The following is a 24,616-nucleotide window of genomic DNA, read 5'->3' as shown; positions in this document are numbered from 1 at the left end:
GTCTCCCTCGTGGCATTCCCTCTACACAGCACGGTTTAGCAGTAGGGAAAGAGAGAGAAATACTCAGAGCTAAATCTCCCCCGTTTTAAAAGTGATTATTTTTTATTTTCTATACCCAGTTTGTTTGTTTTTTTAAGGTTTTGGTGAGAAACCACCTCCTCCCTCCCATCAATCGTTGCTTTCAACAGCTCTTCACGGGTGGCTGCGTCTCTTTTAAATTCATTTCCTGGTAAAAAGAATAAACAGGCAACTGTTTAATGCTGTCGATTTAGCTTATTTAATAGAAATTGAAACCTGAATAGGGCTCAGTTGTAAGATAATCACCGCAGAACTCACCCGGTGAGGAAAAGCACCAGATTAAGTCATTATTTTAAAACGCAGAATATTATTATCAAGCTGTTCCTCCTTCCCCAACTCCAGCACACGCTGGAGGAGGAGGAGATGCTCATTTCCAAAAGGCAGCAGGTAGAGTTGGAACCACTTAGAGCAGGCAGGAATTTAATTGGGAAATCTGGTTGGAAATCGCTTTCATGTGGTGAACTCAACAGGCTCTAAAATGAGTTTTACTGGGACGCTGGCGTGACCTCCTGGAAGACAAGTGGATGTCGACTCCTTGAGATACAAAACAAATGGGAACCCTCATTTTCTCCTCTGAGGTTTCCACTGCCCGGCTCAGCGTGTGCTTGATCCAAACTGGAATTTCCAAGGCTTTGAGGAGAAGGAGAAGCTCCCACATGAAAGCTCCTCTTGGTGCCTTGGACAAGCCAAAACCTGCGAGCCTTTGCTGGCAGGAGCCGCCCCTCTGACGAAGCTTTTGGGGCACAAACAGGTCCTAATCCCGTATGTAAATCCGTGTTTAGGTGTGGGAGCTGCCAGCATTCTAAATGTTAATGAGCCCCAGAGCAAAGGGGCCCGGTAATCCCCCAGGAATGCAGGATCCTGCCCAAGCACTGCTAATTGCTGCATTCCAGGTGGATTAAAAACCAGCAACTTCATTTTACCTGATTCTGACAATATCTCCAGCTCGGGAACAGGTGCCATGGAGGGAGTGTGGGAGATGGTCCAGGCACAGAGTGGCAGCTCTGCTTGGACTCTCCAAAGTCAAAGTTTTGCTTTCTCTGGCATTTCTGAACTTTTGAGTGGATTTGTGGCCTTTACTTTGATTTTCTAGGTCATTTGATTATTTCCTGCTTTCTGAAGAACCAAAGAAAACTGTCAAACAAGGAAGAAACATGGAAAGAGAGCAGGTTTAGATGGGATATCAGGAGGAAATCCTTCCCTGGGAGGGTGGGGATGCCCAGAGCAGCTGGGGCTGTCCCTGGATCCCTGGCAGTGCCCAAGGCCAGGCTGGATGGGTTTGGAGCACCCTGGGACAGTGGGAGCTGTCCCTGGGGTGGGACTGGATGTGCTTTAAGGTCCCTCCCAACCCAAACCATTCTGAGATTCCATGATCCTGCCCAAGGGCAGCACCACCTTCACCTGTCCCCAGCTCTGGGATGTTCCCTGAGCACAGCCCAGACCTGCCATGGGCACATGGGATAAGAAATCCATTCTGTCAACACCTTCCCTCAGCAGTTTGCTGGGATTTGGGAATTCTCTGCTGAATGACCACAAGCTTCTCTCCCTTTCCCACCAGCAAGCACCAGCCCTTTGACTTTCATCTTCTCCACTGTGTCCTGGGTCACCAGAAAGTCCTGCTCCTTCCCTGCTGGGAAGGCAGATGTGAAAAAATCAACCTAAAGTACCCAGAATTACATATTCTCCTCATCCTTAAGCACAGAAAACATATTTACGCATAAACATCAAACATTATGAACATATGTTCAAAAAAACATTAACAAAACACAGACAAAAGCAGTTGGGAAAACCATCTGGGGCAGAATTCCACTATTGGAAATTTCCATCTCAACAGTAAATGGTTGGCAAATGAAAAGTGATGCAGGAATTGCACAGTGAGGGTGGCTAAGAGCATCCTCAAAGATGCACAGGTTTGATTCAGGAGCTGCAGCCACTGCCTTGCAATGAGGGAATCTCAGAAATATGCCTGAAATTAGAAGTGCTTAATTTAAAAAATGAAGGAAAATTATAAATCTCTCTTTTTCTTACAAATTACACCTAACTGCCACCTGCAGTTATTATTAAAGCCTCAAAATTTCATAATAAAACACATCAGAACAAACTGAATGCCTGATGCTTGTGAATTTGGAGTTCAAATCCCAAGATCCACCAGAAAAAAATGTGTCACAGAACATCTTGAAACATTTTTGCCACGTGGAACATTTTCCTGGTACAAGAAATGAACACAGCAATCTCCAGAAATCACAGAATGGAATTAAATGTCAAAAGCTCCTGAGGTGAATGAGGTTTATCTTGAATACCCCCCCGACCCTCTTTGTTTGCTGATTTGGTCAAGTTGAGAAAAACTGAGATTTTAAAATGTGATTTCAGGTGGTTTTGGGGTTTTTTTCTGCCTGCTTACCTTTATCTAATTCACTTGAGATGTTCCATGACGATGTGGGCATGAAATCAGCAACAACCGAGGAATTCACTCCTGGAAGGGGAAAAGAGAAAAACCAGGAGATGCTGTTAATATATGGATTCTATATCATCAGGAATCAAGTTTCTGTCACAGGAATAAAGTGATTTGATGCTCTGTGCTGGCAGGCTGAGCCATCTGGGCAGCAGAAGCAGCCAAGGGGGAAAAGGCAGCGGGCCAGGGCTGGAGTTTGTTTTGCAGTGATGTTCATAACGAGGCCTCGTGCTAATTAAGCAGCCGATCTTTGGCATGGATTTGACCCACCCTAAAATCTCTCCACGGGTTTTAGAGAGGGAGAATGACTCTGCAGTGGTAGAGCTGAGGGAAACACGGTGCTGAAAGTCTGCTGGAGGTGTTGTCTATTAATATTTACAAGATATTTGAGTTCTGAAAAACCCAGGTGCAGGAGGAGGGATGTGGTTTGTGCACTGCAGGTAACAGGGCTCCTTGTGTGAAAACTCCTGGAAACAGGGCTGGAAGGACTGATCTGAACCCCAGCAGCTCCTGCTCATTGCTGGGAGAATTCTTTACTCTTCAGAAGAAAGCTGAATGGAGATTTAAGTCTGTACTTATATTTTTACCTATTGTGAAACAGCAAATCACAGGGAGGGTGGTGTTGAGCCAGCATGTTCTGCCTCAGCTCTAGGCCATAGCAGAACATTCCCTGTTATCCAAACTTCATCCAGCATCCAGGATTTACTCTGTCCCTACAACAGCAGAGCCACATGCAGCCTGTGAAGCTGCTCAGGCATCAGGGAAGGCTTTTGGGGTCATCCCCCAGGGATAAATAGGTTTTATATCCCCCAGGGATAAATAGGTTTTATATCCCCCAGGGATAAATAGGTTTTACATAAGCTTTAGTGAGTGATGGTGGGAGGGTGGGAAGAAGAGGTGTGCACACACATTTTCCATGGCATGGAAAGCAGAGCATCTCCTGATTCCCTGTGAGCCCTGAGGAACCTGGAGAAGGAGGAGAGCGATGTTGGGTGGTGCTGAGTGTGGAGAGGGAATGTGAAATAAAACCAAGCACTGCTCGGGGTGCCAGTCCTGGAAAAATGCACTGAAAATGAACAACCCACAGCCCAATCCTGCACCCTGGAGGGACCCCCAGTGCTGGGTGATCTCAGAGGTGCACAGGAAAGGCAGAGTTGGGATGCTGTGAGTTAGAGAACAGGAATGTTCTGAAGTGCATTCGTTTCGCTTTGACACCATCCTTCAGCTTATTCCCAGATTTCATCATAAAACACGGCATGCAAGGATATGCAAAAATGTCCTGCCTTTATTTGATGTGTTGGCAACTCTTGTATTTCATTAAAAACCACAAGAAATTGTAAACACCAGGTCACACAAACCCTTTGGCTCAGACACAGCCAGTGCCCTCTTTACAAGTTAGGCCTGGCTTAAAATCCCCGCTGGCAGCACTGCTCATCCAACAGTGCCAAGTGTTCCCAGTGCAAACACAGAATTTGAGTGATCAGAACTTCCCATGAGCACATCCCCAGTGCAAACACGGAATCTGAGTGATCAGAACTTCTCTCTGAGCACATCCCCAGGGCAAACACAGAATCTGAGTGATCAGAACTCCCCACAAGCACATTCCCAGTGCAAACACAGAATCTGAGTGATCAGAACTCCCCACAAGCACATCCCCAGTGCAAACACAGAATCTGAGTGATCAGAACTCCCCTCTGAGCACATCCCCAGGGCAAACACGGAATCTGAGTGATCAGAACTCCCCATGAGCACATCCCCAGTGCAAACACAGAATCTGAGTGATCAGAACTTCCCTCTGAGCACATTCCCAGTGCAAACACAGAATCTGAGTGATCAGAACCCCCTCTGAACACATCCCCAGTGCAAACACAGAATCTGAGTGATCAGAACTTCCCTCTGAGCACATCCCCAGTGCAAACACAGAATCTGAGTGATCAGAACTCCCCATGAGCACATCCCCAGTGCAAACACAGAATCTGAGTGATCAGAACTCCCCTCTGAGCACATTCCCAGTGCAAACACAGAATCTGAGTGATCAGAACTCCCCATGAGCACATCCCCAGTGCAAACACAGAATCTGAGTGATCAGAACTCCCCACGAGCACATCCCCAGTGCAAACACAGAATTTGAGTGATCAGAACTCCCCATGAGCACATCCCCAGTGCAAACACAGAATCTGAGTGATCAGAACTCCCCTCTGAGCACATCCCCAGGGCAGAACCCACTGCTGGCACAGGCCCTGGGCATGGGGAAGTGGCACCAGCTGAGATTTTGGCCCACTGAGTCCATCCCTTCTCACCCTCTGCTTTTCATTAACAGCTGAGCTTGTCTAACACACATAACCCTTGTCTAACCCAAATTTTAACTCACATGCCTTAAACTTTCCAGGGTATAAGGAAAAAAAAAAAGCAGATCCAGTGCCAAGATTGCTGTTATAGGGGGTAGGTGACAAATAACCAGTGGCCAAACACTGCCCAGGAGCTGGTGGGTGTCAGGCTGTAGCAGAGGTGGGGATGTTTGGTTCCCTACCCCTCCTCACCCTACTCCTGACTCCAGGACTGGGATCTGAGGTGCTGCTGGTTCCACAGGCACAGCTCAGACCCACAATGGGTTACCTCAGTCACACACTCACGTTTGGCACTCCACAATGGATTTCCTGTAGCTACTTTGGCTCACCTGGAAATATTTTAGTATGAAGAGCCCACGAAACAATTGTATTCTGCCAACAGGTAACACACATTAACCAAAATTAAACAGGAAGTACTAACAACACCTTGACCACACGCAGCATTTGTTATTTAAAACCCCAGAACTGACAACACAATGACCACATACAGCATTTTGTTATTTAAAACTCTAGAATGTTCATATTGATGTTTTCTTAAGCAGGCTTTGAAAATGTGACCATGAATCCCACAGAGCAGACACCCCTCAGCTCATCTACAGGAGAAACCACATTGGAAGACCAAACTTTGCTATTTCTGGAAGTTCTGCAGGCTGGTGACTGGTGATTTTCTGCTTTTTCCTCAATTAAAGTTCCAAAGAAGAACAAAGCATCACCGTGCCCATAGCAACTTTATTTCATCAAAGGGAACTCACAGAACAGCTACACCATGAAGGAACAAACCACTCCAATGCAGGAAAATTAAACATCCCGGAAAAAAAAGTCCAGGAGACATCCCTGAATTCCATTTCTACCTGTGATGACTCAGGATTGCTGGGAATGAGAGTGAAAGTGGTGCCACCTCCCCTTGGAAAAGCTCTGGGACAATTCCAGGTGAGTTCCCAGCCAGCCCAGGGAAGGGATGAGTCAGGGATTTGCTCCCAGCATTTGGGGCACTGGAACAGACTTGCCCATTTGCTGTCACCTCTTCAAAACAGGAGAAACAAATCTGCCTGATATCAGATCACAGAATCACAGGATTACTGAGGCTGGAAAAGCCCTCCAAGGTCATCAGTTCCAAGCTGTGCCTGATCCCCACCTTGTCCCCAGCCCTGACATCCTCGTTCCTTGGACACCTCCAGGGATGGGGACTCCAGCCCCTTCCAAGACCTTCCCACCCTTTCCATGAGGAAATTCCTCCTGATGTCCAACCTGACCCTTCCCTGGCACTGCTCGAGGCTGTTTCTTCTTGTCCTGTCAATATTGCAACTGAATTTTGAATGCTGAGTTTAAAAACCAATTCTCACTTCTTAAAACTTCCCTAAAGCCCAGCTTTAACTTGAACAAATCAGATTTGTTTGGAAGAAGAGTCAGCCTGAGAAATGTGATCAGCAGACAGAGCCATTATCCCCTTAAGGTTGCATCCATGATTCCATGGAATCATTCCAGATGAATGATGACTCTTCCTGACACTGGCAAGATAATTATCTGTTCCAACCCATTAAGAAACAAGGGGTTTCAGTTAATGAGAAGTCACAACGGGCTGTGAAAAGCCAAGTAAAGTAAAATTCAAACACACTTCCCACGGAGAAGTTGGCCAAGGTCTGATTTTATCTCTGCATTGCACAAGTGTGGAGTGAATTTCACACTTGTCAGGCCTTGTAAAGCCTTTGTGATTAAATAAACTTCAGTAAGGTTTACAAAAAGCTGTACCTGCGTTTGTAAGATGAACTAGAGACTGTAAGTCAAAGAAAGAAGATAACTGAGATGACATCAAGCCCAGAAATAATTGGAAATGTTAATGGGGAATAAATCTGTTGTGCAGAAAAAGGGAGAGAGCAAAATGAATCTAGGAATGAGGATATCCTGCTTGCCAGACTCCGGAGCACGAGGAATGTGTGGACACTTCCAGTGGAAGCATGGCCTGGGATGGACCTTTTGGAGCAGAGATGGAAATCCCACCCTTTTTAAGGTGGAAAATAAGTCCCATTAAAACATGCAAACTAAAAATTCCAAGTGTCTTCACACCCAGGGGTTCATTTTATACTGATGCTACGCCAAATTGAAACAATTATTTATTTATTGTTACAATCAGGAGTAATTTGGTTTTTCCTGATAGAATAATCAATGTGATTGCAATTCAGAACTCACTGCAGGATACCCAAAACAGCAAAAAGGACAAGGAGGTGTTTGGAGAAGAAGTCTGAATAATAAGATAAACTATTCAGAAAAAGTTTTCCAAGCTCCTCTCTGAGCAGAAAGCAGAAATCTCACTTGATTCCAAGTGAGCTTTGTTATCCAGTGAAGGAATTTGCCTAAGGAAGTGATAAAAGCCCAATTTCCCCAGACATTAAAAACAAGATTGGGCAAGACATGGCTGCAGACACCAACGGGGAGTTATCCCAGGCTGGCAGCAGGGTCAGGGCAGGACAACCTCACAGGGGATTTAGGCACAGCTCTTTTTGGCCAAATCACCCATCAATATTTTATAGCTGCAGATCTACCCGAAACATCACTCCCCTCCCTTAAAGAGGGGAATAAAATCTCCAGCAAACAAACTCCTCAGCTCTCCCACTTGGATAGAACTTCAGGAAAACAGGAATGGCAGATAAAGTTATACAGACTCAGAGAAAAGCTAATTATCCTAAGTGCTCCGTATTTTTTTTTGCTTTTCTGCACATTCCAGACCAACACTTCATCTTTTCCTCTGTCTGGTTCTTACCTGACTGATCCCTTCCAGGATCTTCCCACAGATCTGCCTCCTGGCTGTTTTTCCTCTCAGTCCTATCTCCCTCATCTTCCTTTTCTGCCTTTTGCATTCTCTGTTCCACTGATCCTTTGTGAGTTCCCCACACGTTTCCATCTGATCTCCCCAGATATTCCATTTTGCAATCAGCCACTTTCCAGCCTCTCCACAGCCCACCCTGGAGCTGCTGAAGGAAATTTAGACATTCTATAATGGATACAACCCATTAGTTACTAATTGCCTTGTCTGTTTAAAAGCTGGCACCATGCTGAAACTTCTACCACATATCTTAAATTTTGCTTATACCTTTAATATGTGGAAGGATTTTCAGGACATCAGTACCTCTCTGTCTGCATTAGAATTCTCCTCTTTCCAGAGGAGGTGGGAATTGTGAATATTTCAATCAGTAGAATGAGGGGAAAGTGCAGGAAGATGGGGAATTGTTGAGCATTCCTGCTCTTTGATTAAGGAGAATTCTCTCAAGGAGAATGTACTGCCTTTAACAGTGTGTGAAACCACAGGAGAAACTCCATGGGTACTAATCCTCATCCCACAGGACAAACCTTCCATGGATTATTTAAAAAACCAGTCCATATTAAAAATGTACTCCTGCAAGATGCCTCCACCTTCCATGCTCAGGTGAAGCTGATATTTGGAATATTTTGGAAGACAAGAGCCTACAGCTATAGACAATAAAACCTGCCCCAGAGCAGACCTGTCCCTGCTGAGGAGGGTGAAGTGCTGCATTTCCCCACTTAGTTGTGCTCCACCTGCTTATTCCATGCCTGAAAAGGGAAAGGCAAAACTGGCTCTGCCAAAACCTTTCCTGGGCAGATCCAGAGGATAAGAGTTTACCAGATCACAGAATCCCAGAGGTTGGAAAAGACTTGGAGGATCATCTGAGTACCCAATGCCCCAGCCCAGAGCACTGAGTGCCACATCCAGGAATTCCTTGGACACCTCCAGGAATGGGGATTCCAAACCTCCCTGGGCAGCCCCTGCCAATCCTGACCACCTTTTCCAGGGAGAAATTCTTTCCAATATCCAATCTAAACCTCCCCTGGCACAGCTTGAGGCCATTCCCCACCTGTCCCTGTTCCCTGGTGTCCCCTCCTGGCAGGGAGCTGTGCAGAGCCAGGTCCCCCCTGAGCCTCCTCTTCTCCAGGCTGAGCCCCTTTCCAGCTCCCTCAGCTGCTCCTGACTGGATTTAAATGATTCCTCCAGAGTTCCAAACTGTCATCACCGTGTCCAAAATGCATTTTCTGCTGGCAAAGGACCCTCTGGAGCTCTCCAGGCTGCTCCATGCAGCTGGGGCAGAGATGAAGTTGTGGGGTGCTAATAACCTTCAAATTGTTAATTTTATTCCAGCTCTTAAAATGGAAAACTCCTGCACATCTACCTTTATCTGCAGTGTTATTGTTATTATTGATAGGCCTGGGCAGGTTAATAATTGGCATTAAATAGGGAAATTTTCAACACCACTGAACAATTTGGGTTCTGTGGGTTTCAAATACACGAGACATTAATTTCCAGCTTCAAAAGGGAGACCTGATGATTTCATTTAGTGCAGGACTGGAAATTGTTAGGAACTTCTTTTGTATCACATCTCTTCCATCTATCAGAGCACCTCACCATTGCTACTGGCACTTTCATCAGCAGGACCTCTCTGCCTGGGAGTCTTTCTAAGAATCTTCAAGCTCTCCAGGGCTGGAGATAAAGAATTGACCCATTTGGGATGCACCATCAGGGAGAATCCCAGTGCTCTGTTTCTGGTTTGGGAACAGGGAGCCTAAAGCTGCACCCAACCCCTCCTTTTCCTGCAGATCTCTTTCCCATGAGGACACACCAGCTTTTAGCCCAGAGGGGGAAAGTCACTGGGGATTCCAATAAAACCCACCCCAAAAGGCTGCTGGGCAGATGAAAACTCCTTCTCAAACACATAATTCTTCAGATTTGTTCTTGAATCTCAAAGTCATCAGAAAGTGATTGCTACACATTGGTCTCTTCAAACTCTTAAAATAACTTTAGATGTTTTGGCAGCAGCCTGGTGCCTTCCTCAAGTCAGTATTTTAAGTAACTTGGTCTTTGGCTAAGGTCATACCAGTTAAAAATTGTTTTCTTCCGCGGATCAGAGCCATCTCTTGCAAGAAGAGCTTTTTAAGAGGCCCATTTTATATGCTAATACCTTAATCCTAAATTTCTAATTACAGCCCTACAATTCCTTTTGATTGCAGCTATTAATTACAGATTATCATTAATGTTAGATGGATTTAGAAGTCACTGTGGAATCTGGGTGCACTTTACATTACTCCAAATTGGGTCGTTAACAGTTCCACTTAAGAAGAGCAAAACACTGTGCCCTGGAGCAAGCCACAGCTTTAATGACAGGGAATGAAGAAAAGAACCTCGGCCACTTGGCTGAGGGCCAGCATTTCACAGCTCACAGTCGAGCCTTTGTGCTTCTGAGCTGGAGAAATGTGGCCATGGTGGCTCTTCCAGGCACTTGGAGCAGACCTGGAGCACCACATCCCTGGGATGGCAGCGCTCAGGTGGACCTGGAATGATCCAACACCGACTCAGAGGATCTGAGAGTTTCTCTAGGAATTATTATTTGTACTCTGCTCAGTCTGAAATACGAGGGATGAGGAAGGAAGATATTGGAGGGACACGGTGTAAAGAGGTTTTAATGGATGTGAATCCAGAGTTTGGTGGATCCTTGGTGGTTGTAACACTGGAAGAGGGCACAGCAGAGCTGCTTCTCAGGCAAATTTAAAAAGACTGGGAATTTGCATAATAAATGCAAATTTCGCATCTCTCCAAACTTACCTGGATTTTTTTCCATGCCCTGAGTTCTTCTGGGCATCTCAGACTGGCAGAAAGAGAGAAGAGAAAGTGGAAATGGGAAGCACCCAAAGAAAACTGGACGACTGCAAGAGAAGGAAGCAAAAAGCTGACAAAAGCAGGAAGAAATTGCAGGACAGGGTTCATCCATCAAGAAACAGAGTCACCAAAACCTATGGGAATGGACAAGGAGAAGAATGTCCTGGGGCACCGTTAAGTGAAGGTTCTTCAGTGCCAGGAATGATGAGGAAGAGTCCAGGGAGGGATGGAAGGAGGCAACACTGTGGCACAGCTGGGATGAACGTTTCCCTCCCAAAAGTTTCAGAGTCTGAAAAGTGCTGGGATCCCTCCAGAGCCTCTCTTGCAAAGCCTCCACATCCTTGTGACTCCAAGTGATCCAGAGCCCACGTTTACTTATGGAATTCACTTTCCTGAAGGCACCAATGCCATGCACAAGCGTTCTGCCCCTCTCCTGGCACAGAGAAATAAAATCCCTTTATTTCCCTCCCCAGAGCAGAAGGAGCAGCGCGAGCCCGGGACAGACGTGTCTGCAGACGAAGGATGAAGTGGCTGGACAGGGCTTTGCTGCACCTGCTGCCTTGTCCCTGGCTTCCATCAGTGCCACTGCACTAAATCCACCCACAAAGGCTCGAAAGAAGGCAAAGGCAGCCAAGCCCAGGGAGGGCAAACAAGAAATCATTTACATCGCCCATAAATCGCGGCACGCCGTAACTCCTCGCGCCTCAGCGCTCGGGGGCCACGAGTGACTGCAGAGGATAAGGAGACCAGCAAGCCACAATTAAACCCTTATAACTTGTGAAGAAAACTACAGCAGAAGGCTGCCATGTGCAAATCCACCACTATTTTCTCCAGCCCGATAATTATTTTTGTTGCAGCGACGAAAAACGAGGCCCGTGTCGGCCGATGAATTAATGGGAGGGCCTGAAACAATTACTCCTTAAACACACAGAAGTGTCCCCAGTGTAAACACGCTCCTTTTTCTTGCAGATCCTCGTGGAACGAGGCAGACTTGCCCCATGACTTATTGGCTGCCCATGACGGAGCAGTAAATGCTGCCTGTTTGACGGCTGCAGCCTCATGCCTCGCGTTTTACATGGCTCGATGGTGATTAATGCACAAACTGCCAACTGCAGCCAGAGGCTGAAACACAAGGCCACACTGTGAAACCTATGCTAATAGAGCACAATTTATATAAAAAGCTGGGAATGTAAATATTTAACTGATGCCAGAGCTGGGTGCTTTGGCCAAGCTGGGACTGAGCTACATTGATTGTTCAGAGGGAACTTACACCCTAAAAACCCACACAGGCCTGATCTCAGACGGGCTCGGAAGGTGGATTTAAATCTTCGTTTCTTCTGCTAAAAGGTTGTTTTCTTAATTTTTGCCTCAAGTTGAGCAGATGCCACTTTGTAAGAGCTGCTGCCTGTGTGTGTGGAGAGCTGGGCCCAGCTCGGCTCTCCTTGGGAGCGCTGAGGGAAGCAGTGGCAGGCAGGATCTTGACCCTCATCCCCAGAGACCAAGGCCAAACCAAGGCCCTCCAGCTAATTTGTGTTTATTAGCAGCCTCCAGAGAGGGCAGGGGCTCTGGGAGGTGAAGATTGAACTCTCTTCTCATGGCTCAGGGTTGGGTTTCAACCACAGCCAGTCCTTGTCCTGCTCTCGTGGCACTTCTGATCCAGGCTGTCCTCACACAGCCAACAAAAGCAATTATGCAGGTAATTAGTCTGCACAAAAGGTTTACATCAATGCTTCAGAGGTTTCTTTTTAATCCCTCCATTGATGGAAGGAGTGAATTGATTTAGCCATGGTTACAACTTATTTACTGTAGGAGTTTCCTAAATCCAAGTTTCAGCGGGATCTTCTGGATTCAGGTACTCGCTAACATCAAGAAAAATTAAATCCAAACTGAACCAAATTTATTTTCACTGCTGCTTTTGGGGTGATCTTAAGTTTCATCAGTGGCTGAAGCGTGGCCTTGCTCTGCACTCCCCATGAAATCCAAGGATATTCCAGGGAATCCCATCCCGCCCATGCAGAGCTCAGCACTGTGAGCCCCATGCTGGCAGCCAAACAACAGCCACCAAATCCAAAGGTTTGACAAAAATCAATCTCCTGAATCCTTACATTATGCATCAATCCTTCTTGCACTTCCCAAAGCTCCGCCAGGGCTGTTTTTGTCGGTGCAAAAGAGCCACTTCTAAAAAACACAATTAAGACGTCGCGAGCCTTCACCTTAATTGCACCCAGCAGCACAAATGTCTGTGGGCTTCGTGACCCCATAATGGCTTTGCCACAAAAACCCAGCCCACAAGTCCCTAAAAGTTAATAGCCTGTACAATGGAAAATCAACAGGAGCGGGGCAGAGCCGGCTTGTTCAGCCCTAACTGCTTTAGCAGCCGCGGAAGCCTCACGGAAGGATAAACCACTGATGATTTTTTTATTAGCTCAACAAACAAGAAGCTCAGCATTTGGTGTAGTGCTACTGCAGAGCCACAGGGATTAGGTTTCAAAGCCGTGGCAACTGCCATGCTTTAAGGAACTCGTTAGGCTGGAAATGGATATAGGCTCCCTCTGGAAGGCAAGGCAATCCAAATAAACACGCTGAGCACAGCAGCACATCCAGATGAACTTCCAGGGGACCCCCTGTTCTTTCTGCCAGGAGCAAAGCCCAGAGCAGTGCCAGGGTCTAGGAAATTCCAGGGGAGCCCAATCCTTCCCCAGGAGCAAAGCCCGGAGCAATGCCAGGGGTTATGAAATTCCAGGGGACCCCCAATTCTCTCCCTGAGAAGAAAAGCCCCCAGCAGCACCAGGGTCTAGGAAATTCCAGGGGACTGTTCTCTTGCCCAGGAGCAAAGCCCAGAGCAGTGCCAGGGGTTATGAAGTTCCAAAGGACCCCCAGTTCTGTCCCTGAGAAGAAAAGCCCCCAGCAATGCCAGGGGTTATGAAGTTCCAGGGAACCCCCTGTTCTCTCCACCAGGAGCAAAGCCCAGAGCAGTGCCAGAGTTTATGAAGTTCTGAGGGATCCCTTGTTCTCTCTCCCAGGAACAAAGTCCCCAGCAATGCCAGGGGTTATGAAATTCCAGAGGACCCCCAGTTCTCTCCCTGAGACAAAAAGCTCCCAGCAATGCCAGGGTCTAGGAAATTCCATTTTCTCTCTGCCAGGAGCAAAGCCCAGAGCAATGCCAGGGGTTATGAAGTTCCAAAGGACCCCCAGTTCTGTCCCTGAGAAGAAAAGCCCCCTGCAGCACCAGGGTCTAGGAAATTCCAGGGGACTGTTCTCTTGCCCAGGAGCAAAGCCCAGAGCAGTGCCAGGGGTTATGAACTTCCAGGGGACCCCCAGTTCTCTCCACCAGGAGCAAAGCCCCCAGCAATGCCAGGGGTTATGAACTTCCAGGAGACCCCTTGTTCCTTTCCCAGGAGCTGCAAAGCCCCCAGCAGCACCAGGGTCTAGGAAATTCCAGGGGACCCCCAGTTCTCTCTCCCAGGAGCAAAGCCCCCAGCAATGCCAGGGGTTATGAAGTATCCCTGTTCCTTCCCCAGGAGCTGCAAAGCCCCCAGCCATGCCAGGGATTTGCGTGGCTGCTCCCAATCCTTGTTCTCCAGGCCAAAGAGAGCATCAAGCTCAAGCTCAGCAGGTGATCAGAGCCAGTGGCTGCCAAAGTAAGCCCGGCCTAAGGATGGTGCTGAGCTCAAATGCTCACACACTCGTGTCAGGGCTCTGTTCCACTGCTGCTTCCTTCCCACCCCTCAGCTCTGGGAGCATCCAGGAAGGTTTTGTACGGACTATTTACAGGGCAAGGAAAACACAGCTTCTCCTTCAAGGCTCCGGAGCAAACACGACACCGGGAAATGGAGGTGGTGGAAAGCCTGGGGAATTCTCCCTCATTTCCTAGGGAATATTTACAGCCTGCTCCTCCAGCTTTTCTCCACTCATCTGTAACGAGTTCCCAAACCACTCCTGTGCTCAAGCCAGATATTTGGCTTTTCACATTTCCCAAAGTTCATTCTCAGGACCTTCCCCCTCGCTGCCAGGAGCTTCAGCCTCTGCTTTGCCCCACTCACCAAGCAAAGATCCCATTTTACCAAAACAGAAAATCCTGATGGATGAAGGATGGAGAGAGACCTTTCCCAAGTGCAATTCTGACCTTTTGAGGGAGGATTTTTTGGAAGGATTCCTGCCTGAGAGATACAGAGCACTGATTGCATAAAGTCTAAACACTCCATCAGTGATAGGAGAAATATGTTGGAAATATGCATTTATTTTATTCTGGCAATTCCCTTATCATGTTCAGGATTCTGGTCAAATATCACAATCTAACACCTGTTTAATTTAAATTAAAGTGCTGAAGTAACCAAACTCCTTCCCCTGTGGCATTAAAAGACTAAAATCTTTCCACTGTTTAACACATGGATGTTCGAGGAATATTTGAACCTAATCCAGATTTTATTGAGATACTTAGAAAATCCAGCATCAGTTAATGATTTTGGATGTTGTTTCAGGTTTGTGCATGTCTTTAATCCTCCTGAAGCACAGCACTGCCAAGTTGTGTATTTTCTCACCCAAATTCTCAAATTAATTAATTCTGACAGGGGGTTTGTGTGCTGCTGTTATTGTTTCTATAAAGCCTGGGATAGCAGATTAGAGCATGACAAAAATCTTCTAAAAAATTAGCTATTAAAGACTCAGGAGGGACATAAGAGAAGAGATTTAAACTGAAAGAGAGCAGGTTTAGATTAAAAATTAGGGAGAAATTGTTACCTCTGAGGGTGAAGAGGCCCTGGCATGATTTTCCCAGAGAAGCTGTGGCTGCTCCTGGATCCCTGGAAGTGTCCAAGCACCCTGGGATTGTGGAATAGTGGGATGGTGGAAGTGTCCCTGCCCATGGCAGGAATAGGGTGAACTTTAAGGTCTTTTTCAACCCAAATCTGTCTGGGATTCTCTGATTTTTTCCACCCCCTGCCATGGGCAGGGACAACTTTCACTACCCCAGGTTGCTCCAAGCCCTGTCCAGCTTGGCTTTGGACACTTCCAGGGATGAGAAGGCCACAACCTGTCAGAAATATTCTCAATTTATGCCAAAGGCAGGGTGAAAAATACCTGCAAAAAGATGTGATTAAACCAGGACTGGATTCCACGGGGAGGAATATCCTGGGTATAGGAATCAAATTATTCCTGCCACATCCAGGACCACTGGGATGGTCCAAAGCACATCCCAAACACAACACAAACTGCAAATACCAATCATGCAAAAGTGTCTTTTCTCACCACATTCCTCAGCAGATTGGCTCTTGTTTGGAATGCCTGGGCTGGCAGGTGGGAATTCTTGGGAGATGTGGTTCCCTCCAAACCACGGAGCAAATCGTGCCCTGTGATTTTGGTTTTCCTTGCATTAGTGCCTCGGAGCTTTGGGAGCATTTGATCCCTCCCCAAACACACTCCCACAGACACAGTGCACACAAAAATGAGCAGAACCAGGTTTGGAGCTGGGATACAGAAACTGGGATGTGCTCACATCCCAAACATCCCTGAGAGCATTCCCAGTGCTCACTGGAAAACATTTCCTGTACCCAGAAGCTCTGACTACTGGTGAAATGCCTTTTACTATTACAGCTTTGCTGCTGCTCCTTCAAGCTAAAATTCATTTTAAAAAAAAGGAGTTATTGCACCAACTTTATCCAGATCTACCTGAGCCCTCCAAAGACAGTGTCAGCCTGGAGTTTTAGTCACCTGCAGTGCAATATCCAAAGCAATAAATATAATTGTTATTTATTGTCAGCTGTTATACCCTTCCAGGATGGAATTAATTATTAAACATATCTGGGCAGTTTGATACTGATGCAAAGCTGAGCCCAGGGATGGAAATGAGGAGTAATTTTTGCAGTGTGTGTCAATCCAAGAGACCAATCTGGAAATAAATGACATGAGCTGACAGAGCTGCTGTCTGTGCCAGCAAAACCAGTTTCCTGTGAGCCCTGGCCATTGCCCTTCCCAGCTTTACCTTCCAAGGAAGAACCCAAACTCCTTTTACTGTGTTTAAACAAACTTGGAGAAATGGAATCAGAGATCTCCTGCCCACTTTGTATCAGCCCAAAGATGAACTCTTACTTCCCAGGAATGGCAGGGGATGGAAGTGGGGAATGGGATGAGGTTCCTGTAAATTTTCCAGTCTCCATCTGCCCCTTGCAAGGCTCTCCCTGTGTATCTGAAGCTCTTGAAGTGTGGCACAAGAGGAGAAACGCTCTCTATTCATTCCATTTCCCCACTGTGGAACACAAACAGCAGCACCTTAAAGACACTGCTGGTTCCTCACAAGAAAAAGCTGATTTCTTTTCCTGGCCAACCTCCAGACACGAGCACTGGTGACCTCCTGGGGCCAGGGCCACCTCACCAGCTCTGGCTGCAGGGCCACCAGATCTCCCCTGGGGCTCCTGTCCGTATCCACGTGGTGCTCCCCAGCTCTGGGAGGGTTCCCAGTGTGCTTGAGGGAGTTCTGACCAACAGGCACAAATCCAGGAGTGCCCCAAGCTCGCAGATTTGGCTCCCTGAGTGCCACCAGCCCTGAGTGCCACCAGCCCTGACTGTGCCATCAGCCCTGACTGTGCCACCAGCCCTGAGTGCCACCAGCCCTGAGTGCCACCAGCCCTGACTGTGCCACCAGCCCTGACTGTGCCATCAGCCCTGACTGTGCCACCAACCCTGACTGTGCCATCAGCCCTGACTGTGCCACCAGCCCTGACTTTGTGCCACCAGCCCTGACTTTGTGCCACCAGCCCTGAGTGCCACCAGCCCTGACTGTGCCACCAGCCCTGAGTGCCATCTGCCCTGACTTTGTGCCACCAGCCCTGAGTGCCACCATCCCTGACTTTTTGTGCCACCAGCCCTGACTTTGTGCCAGGCACAGAGAGCACGATCTCAGCTCCGATGGATAAACACCGAGCTGCAGACACAGCAGTCCTGGCGACCTCAGCTTGTATTTATGGAAAGCAGTGCAGGTGGGTTTACATTTCAAATAAATAAATACAAAAACCCTTCAGAACCCTTGGAAGTCAGCAGAGAGCAGCGTGGTGGGGTTGATTTCTCATTTCTCAGAAGAAAGTCCCAGTGGTCCCGAGTGTCACTGTGATGGGAAAGAGCCAGGCTGGAGAGAGGCCAGGAGATTCCCTGCCCTGAGTGATTCAACTTGGAGCAAAACCAACAGGCAGCAAGAAAAAAGAGGAGTTTTCCCAGAGACATGTTTGATTTGAGGGATTTTTCTTTAGCAATTAACCCTTAAGAACAAATGAATATTTGTGTGTCCCTTGCCCCGAGTGCAGCCCCATGGAAAGGAGTGTCTGGGGGCACTGGGGTCAAAGTGCTGGAATTGTGACTGTTTCAATTATCACCTGTGATGCTGCTGCCTTTATTCTGTGAATTTCAAACAGAACTCCAGGGAAAGCAGTGTGGTTTTTCAAGAGGCACTTGGGCTTGCTGCTGCTCCCATTGAAGCCTCCAGAAAAAGCTGCCACTGAATTAGGAAATGCTGAGCACTTCTGAGAGCTGCACAAGTGCAGGAGAAGTGCCTTACAAAGCTCTTAGCTCACAACTGCCCTACAGGCTACAAGCAAGGAAAATAAAGGCAGCAAAGTAAAAGCAAAGAAAGGCACAGAAATGTTTGAAAGCCCTTCCAAGGCATCAGAGGCTGACAGCCTGCAGCCCCTTTCATGTGCTGCAGGCCACTTCAGCAGGCTCCAGCATTTAATGAAATGAATGTTTATTTACACAGCTCAGGAGAGGGGCTGGGCAGCCACCAGAGCCACCTCGCTCAGCTTCATGGACTGAAAGAGCCGGGAGTTTGGCAGACTGGGACACAAAATAACGCCAGGATTGATGGAATGTGGAGTGATTTGGCTGCTGCTGTGGGTAAGAACCACGACTTTCACTGACTCTTGGTTGGGAATTTTCTGGCACATCGAGAACCTCCTGCTGTGACCTAAGAGACACAAAAGAACCAAGAGAGCAAAACCCAGCAGCACCCACGGAGCCAGGGCAGAGGAGCTGATCCCGCTCCAGAGTCTGTGGGGAATAAAATGGAATCAAATGGAACAAAATGAAACAGAATGAAATGAAATCCAAGGCCACGGAGTTTGCTGGTGGCACCTTGATAAACTGCAGAGATTGTGAGCTCCTGCAAGCCCCACCAAATGTTCCATCTCACACAAACACCGAGCACCAGAATTGCTCAACTCCAGGATTTGCTTTGGCACGGGGTGGGGACACCGTGGCACCGCTCCTGTGTACTCAGCAATTTTAGAATCCCAGGATTTCTCCTGCAGATCTAATAAGAGCACTCGGTGCAGTTTCTGGCTGGGTACAAAGCAGACAAATGAGGAAAATTAAGACTTTTGTTTTCACTGGGCTGTCAGTTCATATTTAGCAGCAGGGCTCGAGTTCCCTCGCCAAGGGTTCTCCGCTCCATCCCGGTTATTTGGTGAAAAATGACACGAGGTGCTGGGATTTCAGCAGTAACTCAAGCCCTAAAGACCTTTTCTACACAAACATTTCTATTCCTCAGAAGGTGAATGTGGAATGAAGGCATGAAGGAGCCTCCAGACAACCCAAGCAGCCTTGCAGTGCCAGGGTACCTGAGCAGCCCAAATTCATTCATCCATTTAAAGGTTTTGCTTTCATTGCCTCAGATGTGATTCCAAGGGCTGTTCTTCACTAAACCTGGCTTTAAGGATGGAGGGAGGCTATTTTTGTCCAAAAAGAAGCAGAATTGGTGCTTCCCTTCACCAAGGGACTCCTTCACTCAGCTCTCACTCAGGAGAAAAATCTGCCATTACTCCAGGAATAGCTGGAATTCTTTGCTGTCCCGAATACAGAAAAGAAGGATGGATTTAAGAAAATCATTTTAAACCCAGTGAGCTGCTGTACAAGAATAATTATTGTTGTACAAGAGCAATTATTGCCTATTTCCTCGTGCTTCACCCTAAATGAGACAATTCCTAAGGAAAAATTCCACTGGGGCAAAGGTTTTGTGTCTCTTTTCCAGAGAGCAGAGCTGGTGGCACAGAGAGGGGAGATCTGTGATGAAGAATGCTTTAAATCACGTGCTGCAGGCTCTGGAAAACCCTAAACAGACATTTTTTTGTTGAAAAAAAGTCAAGGGGGGGGAAAAAAAATATAAAAAAGAGAAAGCTAATCCTTGAAAAATAATCTCCCAAATAAACAGGGCAGCAGCCTATGGAGAAAGGATCAGCAAAAGAGATTGGAAGGAACACCAGAGACAGCCTGAGAATGATCTTTAACAACATGTGACCTTCCACCTTAATTCTTTCTTTATTAATCATTGATTTTCTGTTTTTGAGAGTGATAAAAATGGCAAATATCCCCAGAAATAAAGGAAAATGGTACTCAGGGGAAAACAGAGATGAGACCCACAGCAAAATGGTAATTTTAGCAAAATATCTGCCCATTGTCTGTGTTGAGGAGTTGTGACCTTGGTTTTGTGTCAGCAGCTCTCACATGAAGAGAATATAAAAAAAATAAGGATATAAATGATATTAAAATATCCTTCCACAGCCCCACAATCTTCTGCTGGCTGACTGTAAAACCACTTACTAACACAAGCTGTTGGGAATATGTATTTTAAATCCTGGGAAGGCAAACCAGTGTTTCCATCTTGATTTCCTACTGCACATTTCTACACATTCAGAAACACGGTGAGTGATACAGGAAATCAACATAAAAATGGGAGCTGCAGCTAAATCACCAAAGAGAGGGGGGAAAACTCAGTTAAAACAGATTAAAACTGGAGTGATAACTGCAGATCTAAATAAAAATACAAAAAAAACCCAACAAAAAAACAAACAAATAAAAATATTTAGCTGATGAGAAGAGAAAAAAAAACCAACCTGCAAACCAGATTATTCAACTTTTGTGCCAAATGCCTCATTTTGGAATTAAATCAGCACTGACTGCTGAAAACCCAGCATGCTCCAAGCCCCAAGTGAGCTCCAGAGATCTCTGGCACCCTCATCCCCCAGCAAAGATGATTTATAACCTCACTTTATAATTGCCCCCCTTGGAGCAGGGCCCATTTTGAAGCCCTTCCTAACGAGCTGATTTGGGGGCTGGCAAAAGTTGGAAGTGAAAATCTTTTAAAAAGTGTTCAATTTTTAAAAGATTTACTGAGAACATAATAGCAAATATGGTTGGAATCAGGAGCCAAAGGAGGGGTTTTTTTTTTTCAGCCTGGAGAGAGCAAGTAGTCTGTTGTTCCTTACATCTGGAACAGTAGTAATCTATTCCTTAAGCCTGAGCAATCAAATTACTCTAATTTTCTGTTGTCTTGGCTTGAATAAATATTTTCAAGACAAGTTATGTTAAAAATATGCACAGGCTGACTGCAGAGTGAAATGTGCTTAACATCTGTGCTGCAGTTTAGTGGGGCAAGATGGAAAGGTATCCCAATGGAAAGGGACTGCAGAAAAATCACTCCCTTCCCACTGGAATTAATAACCTGCTAAAGAATAATTGTTGGAAAAAATAGGGGAATTTAAATGAATGATGGAGAAATAGATAGAGAAATAGAATGGATAGAAGTAGGGAGAAATTATGTATAGGAATAGGGGGGAAATTAGGGAAAAATTAGACTAAAAGGGAGGATGGAATTCCTGTGGCAGCTGCACAGGAATAAATCTCAATGGGATGGTGGGATGAAAATAAGAATTTTCCGTCATTTCATGGGATCCAGATCTGCTTGACCTCACTGGGCAACTGAGGGGGGAAAAAAAGTGAGAAAAAATTTAGGGTTTCTCTGCCTCTGGAATCCCCTCACAGCACTTGCAGGTCTCGCTCCACATGTGAGGAAGGATTTGGGTTTTTAGAGGAAAAAAAAAGGAAAATTGGAACTTTCTCATTGCACTACCACGAAATGAAAACTTCTGAGATGTTGAGTGAAAAAAGAAGGGGCAATAATTAGAATTCTTATTCCATGATAATTAATTCTGGCCAAAAGTAGCAGGGAAGAGAGCAGAGAGGAGAGCACGGGCTGCAAGGCTCCGACCCCGAGCGCCTCCAAGGGCAGGGGATGAAGGGAAAATCGTGTCAGATTTGGGATCAAAGCCCCATGTGCTTCTCATTTTCCCCCTCTGCAGCAGGGATGGGCTGACAGGCATTTCTTAAACTGCACCAGCACATCCAGGCTGAAACAGGTCACTAAAAGAGAAGTTATTTTTCATTTCCAAGGCCCCACTTACATTCCAAAGGAAGGAAGAAAATGAAGGCACTTAACTCTTTTCCACTAAAGCAGTTTTTCCCTCCCATTATTTTTTCCTGCAGTATTAGGACACTGGGAATAGATCTGGGATGAAGATCTTTTTTTCAAAGAATTGTCTTCTGCCATTTTTCATTTGAAGAAGTCAAGACCTGGAATGGTTTTCCCCTAATGGGCAATGCCTGCTGGAGTGGGAAGCCCTGGATTGGAATGCAGATGTGCACATCTGGGGGTATTTATTCCTCCTGTGCAGCTTTCAAAAAATAAAGAGTTGATGGCCTCCCTTCAACTTAAAATCTTAAAACTGCTTTAAAATCTTGGCATTTTGAAAGCCTTTGCCCTCTCCTGCTTTCCCATTCAGGTGTTTGAGCTTCCAGGACAATTCCAAGCTCCTTCCTACAAACACAAAGGTGGTTTTGATGTCAAATTCTGGACCAGCATTCCATCAAAACATCAGGAAACCCAAAACACCCCTGGAGCAGGGACCCTTCTCGCTGATGTCTTTGCTGCTGTTCGGATCCGCATTCCCGGCGCCTCCAAAGCGGAGCAGAGGGAGGGGAGGGGATGAGGAAAACCGAGAGCTGCAGAGTTTTCTCTGTGCTTTGAAGAGAGAATTATGTCTGTTGAGATAGAGAGTAATTGATGTTGAAAATGCACCAATAAATTAATATCACAGCAAAGCTGAATCTCAGGATTTATGGGAATGCAATCCAGGCCGTTTGGTAAACAGATCTGAAGTGCAGACCATCGGGGAGGATAAGAAATACAGAAGCTTGGGTTGCTTCCAACTCAGCAGATTAATGTCAATATTTAAGAAAACCCCAGAGAAAAGGAAAAAAAAAAAATAAAAAAAGAAAAATTCAACCATCTGAAACAAAATATTGTATTGTGCCGGGGCTGGAGGATTATCCAACCAGGAAAATTTCACCCTGCTGCTCTTGGTGTGTTTGAGCCCATCAGTATGGATGCTAACTCTGAAGCAGGCAGCAAAGTGCCTGTAGAAATTGCAGGCCACATAACTTTCTCAATCTTGCCTGAGAAAGTGGCCTGGGAAATCATAGGGAGGAATTAATCCTCAGAGACAGAAAACAGCCCTGCAGGTGCTGTTTGTCTGTCCCTTGTTTTCTTGCAGGAGAAGGTTGAGGGGTGGTGAACCCCACTGACCAATGATGGTGATGTGTTCGTTTACTCACCAATAAGAGTGTCCTTTCTGTACTTTTCATGTATCAGTCTATAAAAAAGATATGAAGATATGAATAAACTGAAAGAAATTCTCCTGATGGACTCCTGAGAGAGTCTGTGTCGTTCTTCTCGCCGTTCCCAAGAGAGCGACGCATCAGACGGCACAGAACGGCCTCTCCTTGCCAAGAGGGACACTGGAACTGCTCACCTTTGGAATTCTTGGAGCTTGGAGCAGCCATCCCAAGGATTATTGCCTGAACTCAAATTGTGCTGAGAGATGAGAGGACAGAGCACTGAACCCAAATTTATCAGTTTGGGCACCACTTGGGTGAGTTTCAAGGTTTTGATGAAGGCCAAAGGGGGCTCTTGATCAGAACCAGCTCCCACATCCCAGTTTTTCAGTGGCTGTCGTGTGGATTCCTGCATTTATCCCAGATTATTCCAGTTCCTGAGTGCTCCAGCTTGTCTTCAACTTTTCAACCTGGAGTATTTTATTTCAATACACAGTTTCATATTCCACAATGTGTGGAAAGGGTTAAAAAATTCTACTTGAACCTATTCAGACAATATTTAAACTATTATTTAAATTTAAATATAGAATATATTCAAATATTTAAATATATAAATAAACATATTAATTAAAATATAGTAAATATAATGAATATATAAATATAATCTATTAAAATATTTAAATATATAAACAATCATATTAAATATAATATAGTAAATATAATAAATATATTTTGATTAAAAACCTTCTGAATTTCTCAAATATTTCACTTCTCCTTTCTTAAGCCTTTCTGCTCTTTGAAACACACCACAGCTTTGAAAGAAGCTGCCTATCATTTCATTTTTCTGGTTTTATTTTGCTAATATCTTTGTTTAATTGGGGCTGAGCTGATTTAATTCGCTGTAACTGATCTGGGTATCATTTAACTCCTATGGGTGTAAACTTTCCCCCTTAAGACAATTTTAAATTTCTATTTCTAATCCTCTTATCTCTCCTCTGTATCATCCATCTTGCTTGTAGGTTTTCTGGAGAGAATGATTTAATTATGAATGAATTCTTTCCATTTGGATTTGTTTATTTTTAGGAGAGATAAGTTATCTTCCTCTCCATGAGAGACAGCAATTAAAATATTTCTAATTATAAATTTGAGAGTGGTGCAATTCCAAGGACTTCTCTGGTTGTTTGCTGGGGTGGCAGAAATGATGGAATCATATTGGAAAATTGATGAGCCTGTGAATTTGAACATCTTGATGAAGGGATAGGAGCAGGAAAAGTAAGAGAATTTCAGAATTTGTGGAATAAATCCCAAAGGGGCTGTGGAGAATTACTGAGGATGAGCCAAAGCAATATCAGGAGGAGCTCCACATCAAACTTCTCCCACTTTTTCCCATTTTAAGAGCTGTGGGTTTATCTGGAACCTCTTTGTATTCCAAGCAAGGTTTCTGCTCTGTGCTCCTGCTTCGGAATCCGGGAGGAAATCCCAATTTTCCACCTCCACCCGCTCTTCACGGGGCACCAAGACCCCACCAGCAGCATTTCCAAACAAAAGCTCTGGAACAGAGAGGGAATCTTATTCCCAGCCCACACCAAGGCTTTCCCAGGGAGAACATTTCACTGGATGTGGTTTTTCCCTTCAGTTTTTCCG

At 45.8% G+C, this 24,616-nt stretch overlaps 1 protein-coding gene across 1 annotated transcript in view; it reads right to left on the bottom strand.

The window, feature by feature from the left end:
- The window catches only part of ROR1 (receptor tyrosine kinase like orphan receptor 1), a 146,077-nt gene that overhangs the window by 44,142 nt on the left and 77,319 nt on the right, over nucleotides 1-24,616 (bottom strand). Inside the window, exon 2 of the mRNA XM_058843074.1 lies at nucleotides 2,480-2,551. Coding sequence (XP_058699057.1) covers nucleotides 2,480-2,551 — 72 coding nt within the window. The remainder of the gene's footprint in view (nucleotides 1-2,479; nucleotides 2,552-24,616) is intronic.

This window comes from Poecile atricapillus, chromosome 7 (genome assembly GCF_030490865.1).
Source record: "Poecile atricapillus isolate bPoeAtr1 chromosome 7, bPoeAtr1.hap1, whole genome shotgun sequence".
Lineage (NCBI taxonomy): Eukaryota > Metazoa > Chordata > Aves > Passeriformes > Paridae > Poecile > Poecile atricapillus.
Note: the sequence above shows the minus strand (reverse complement) of the source record. Positions and strands in the feature narration are given on the sequence as shown.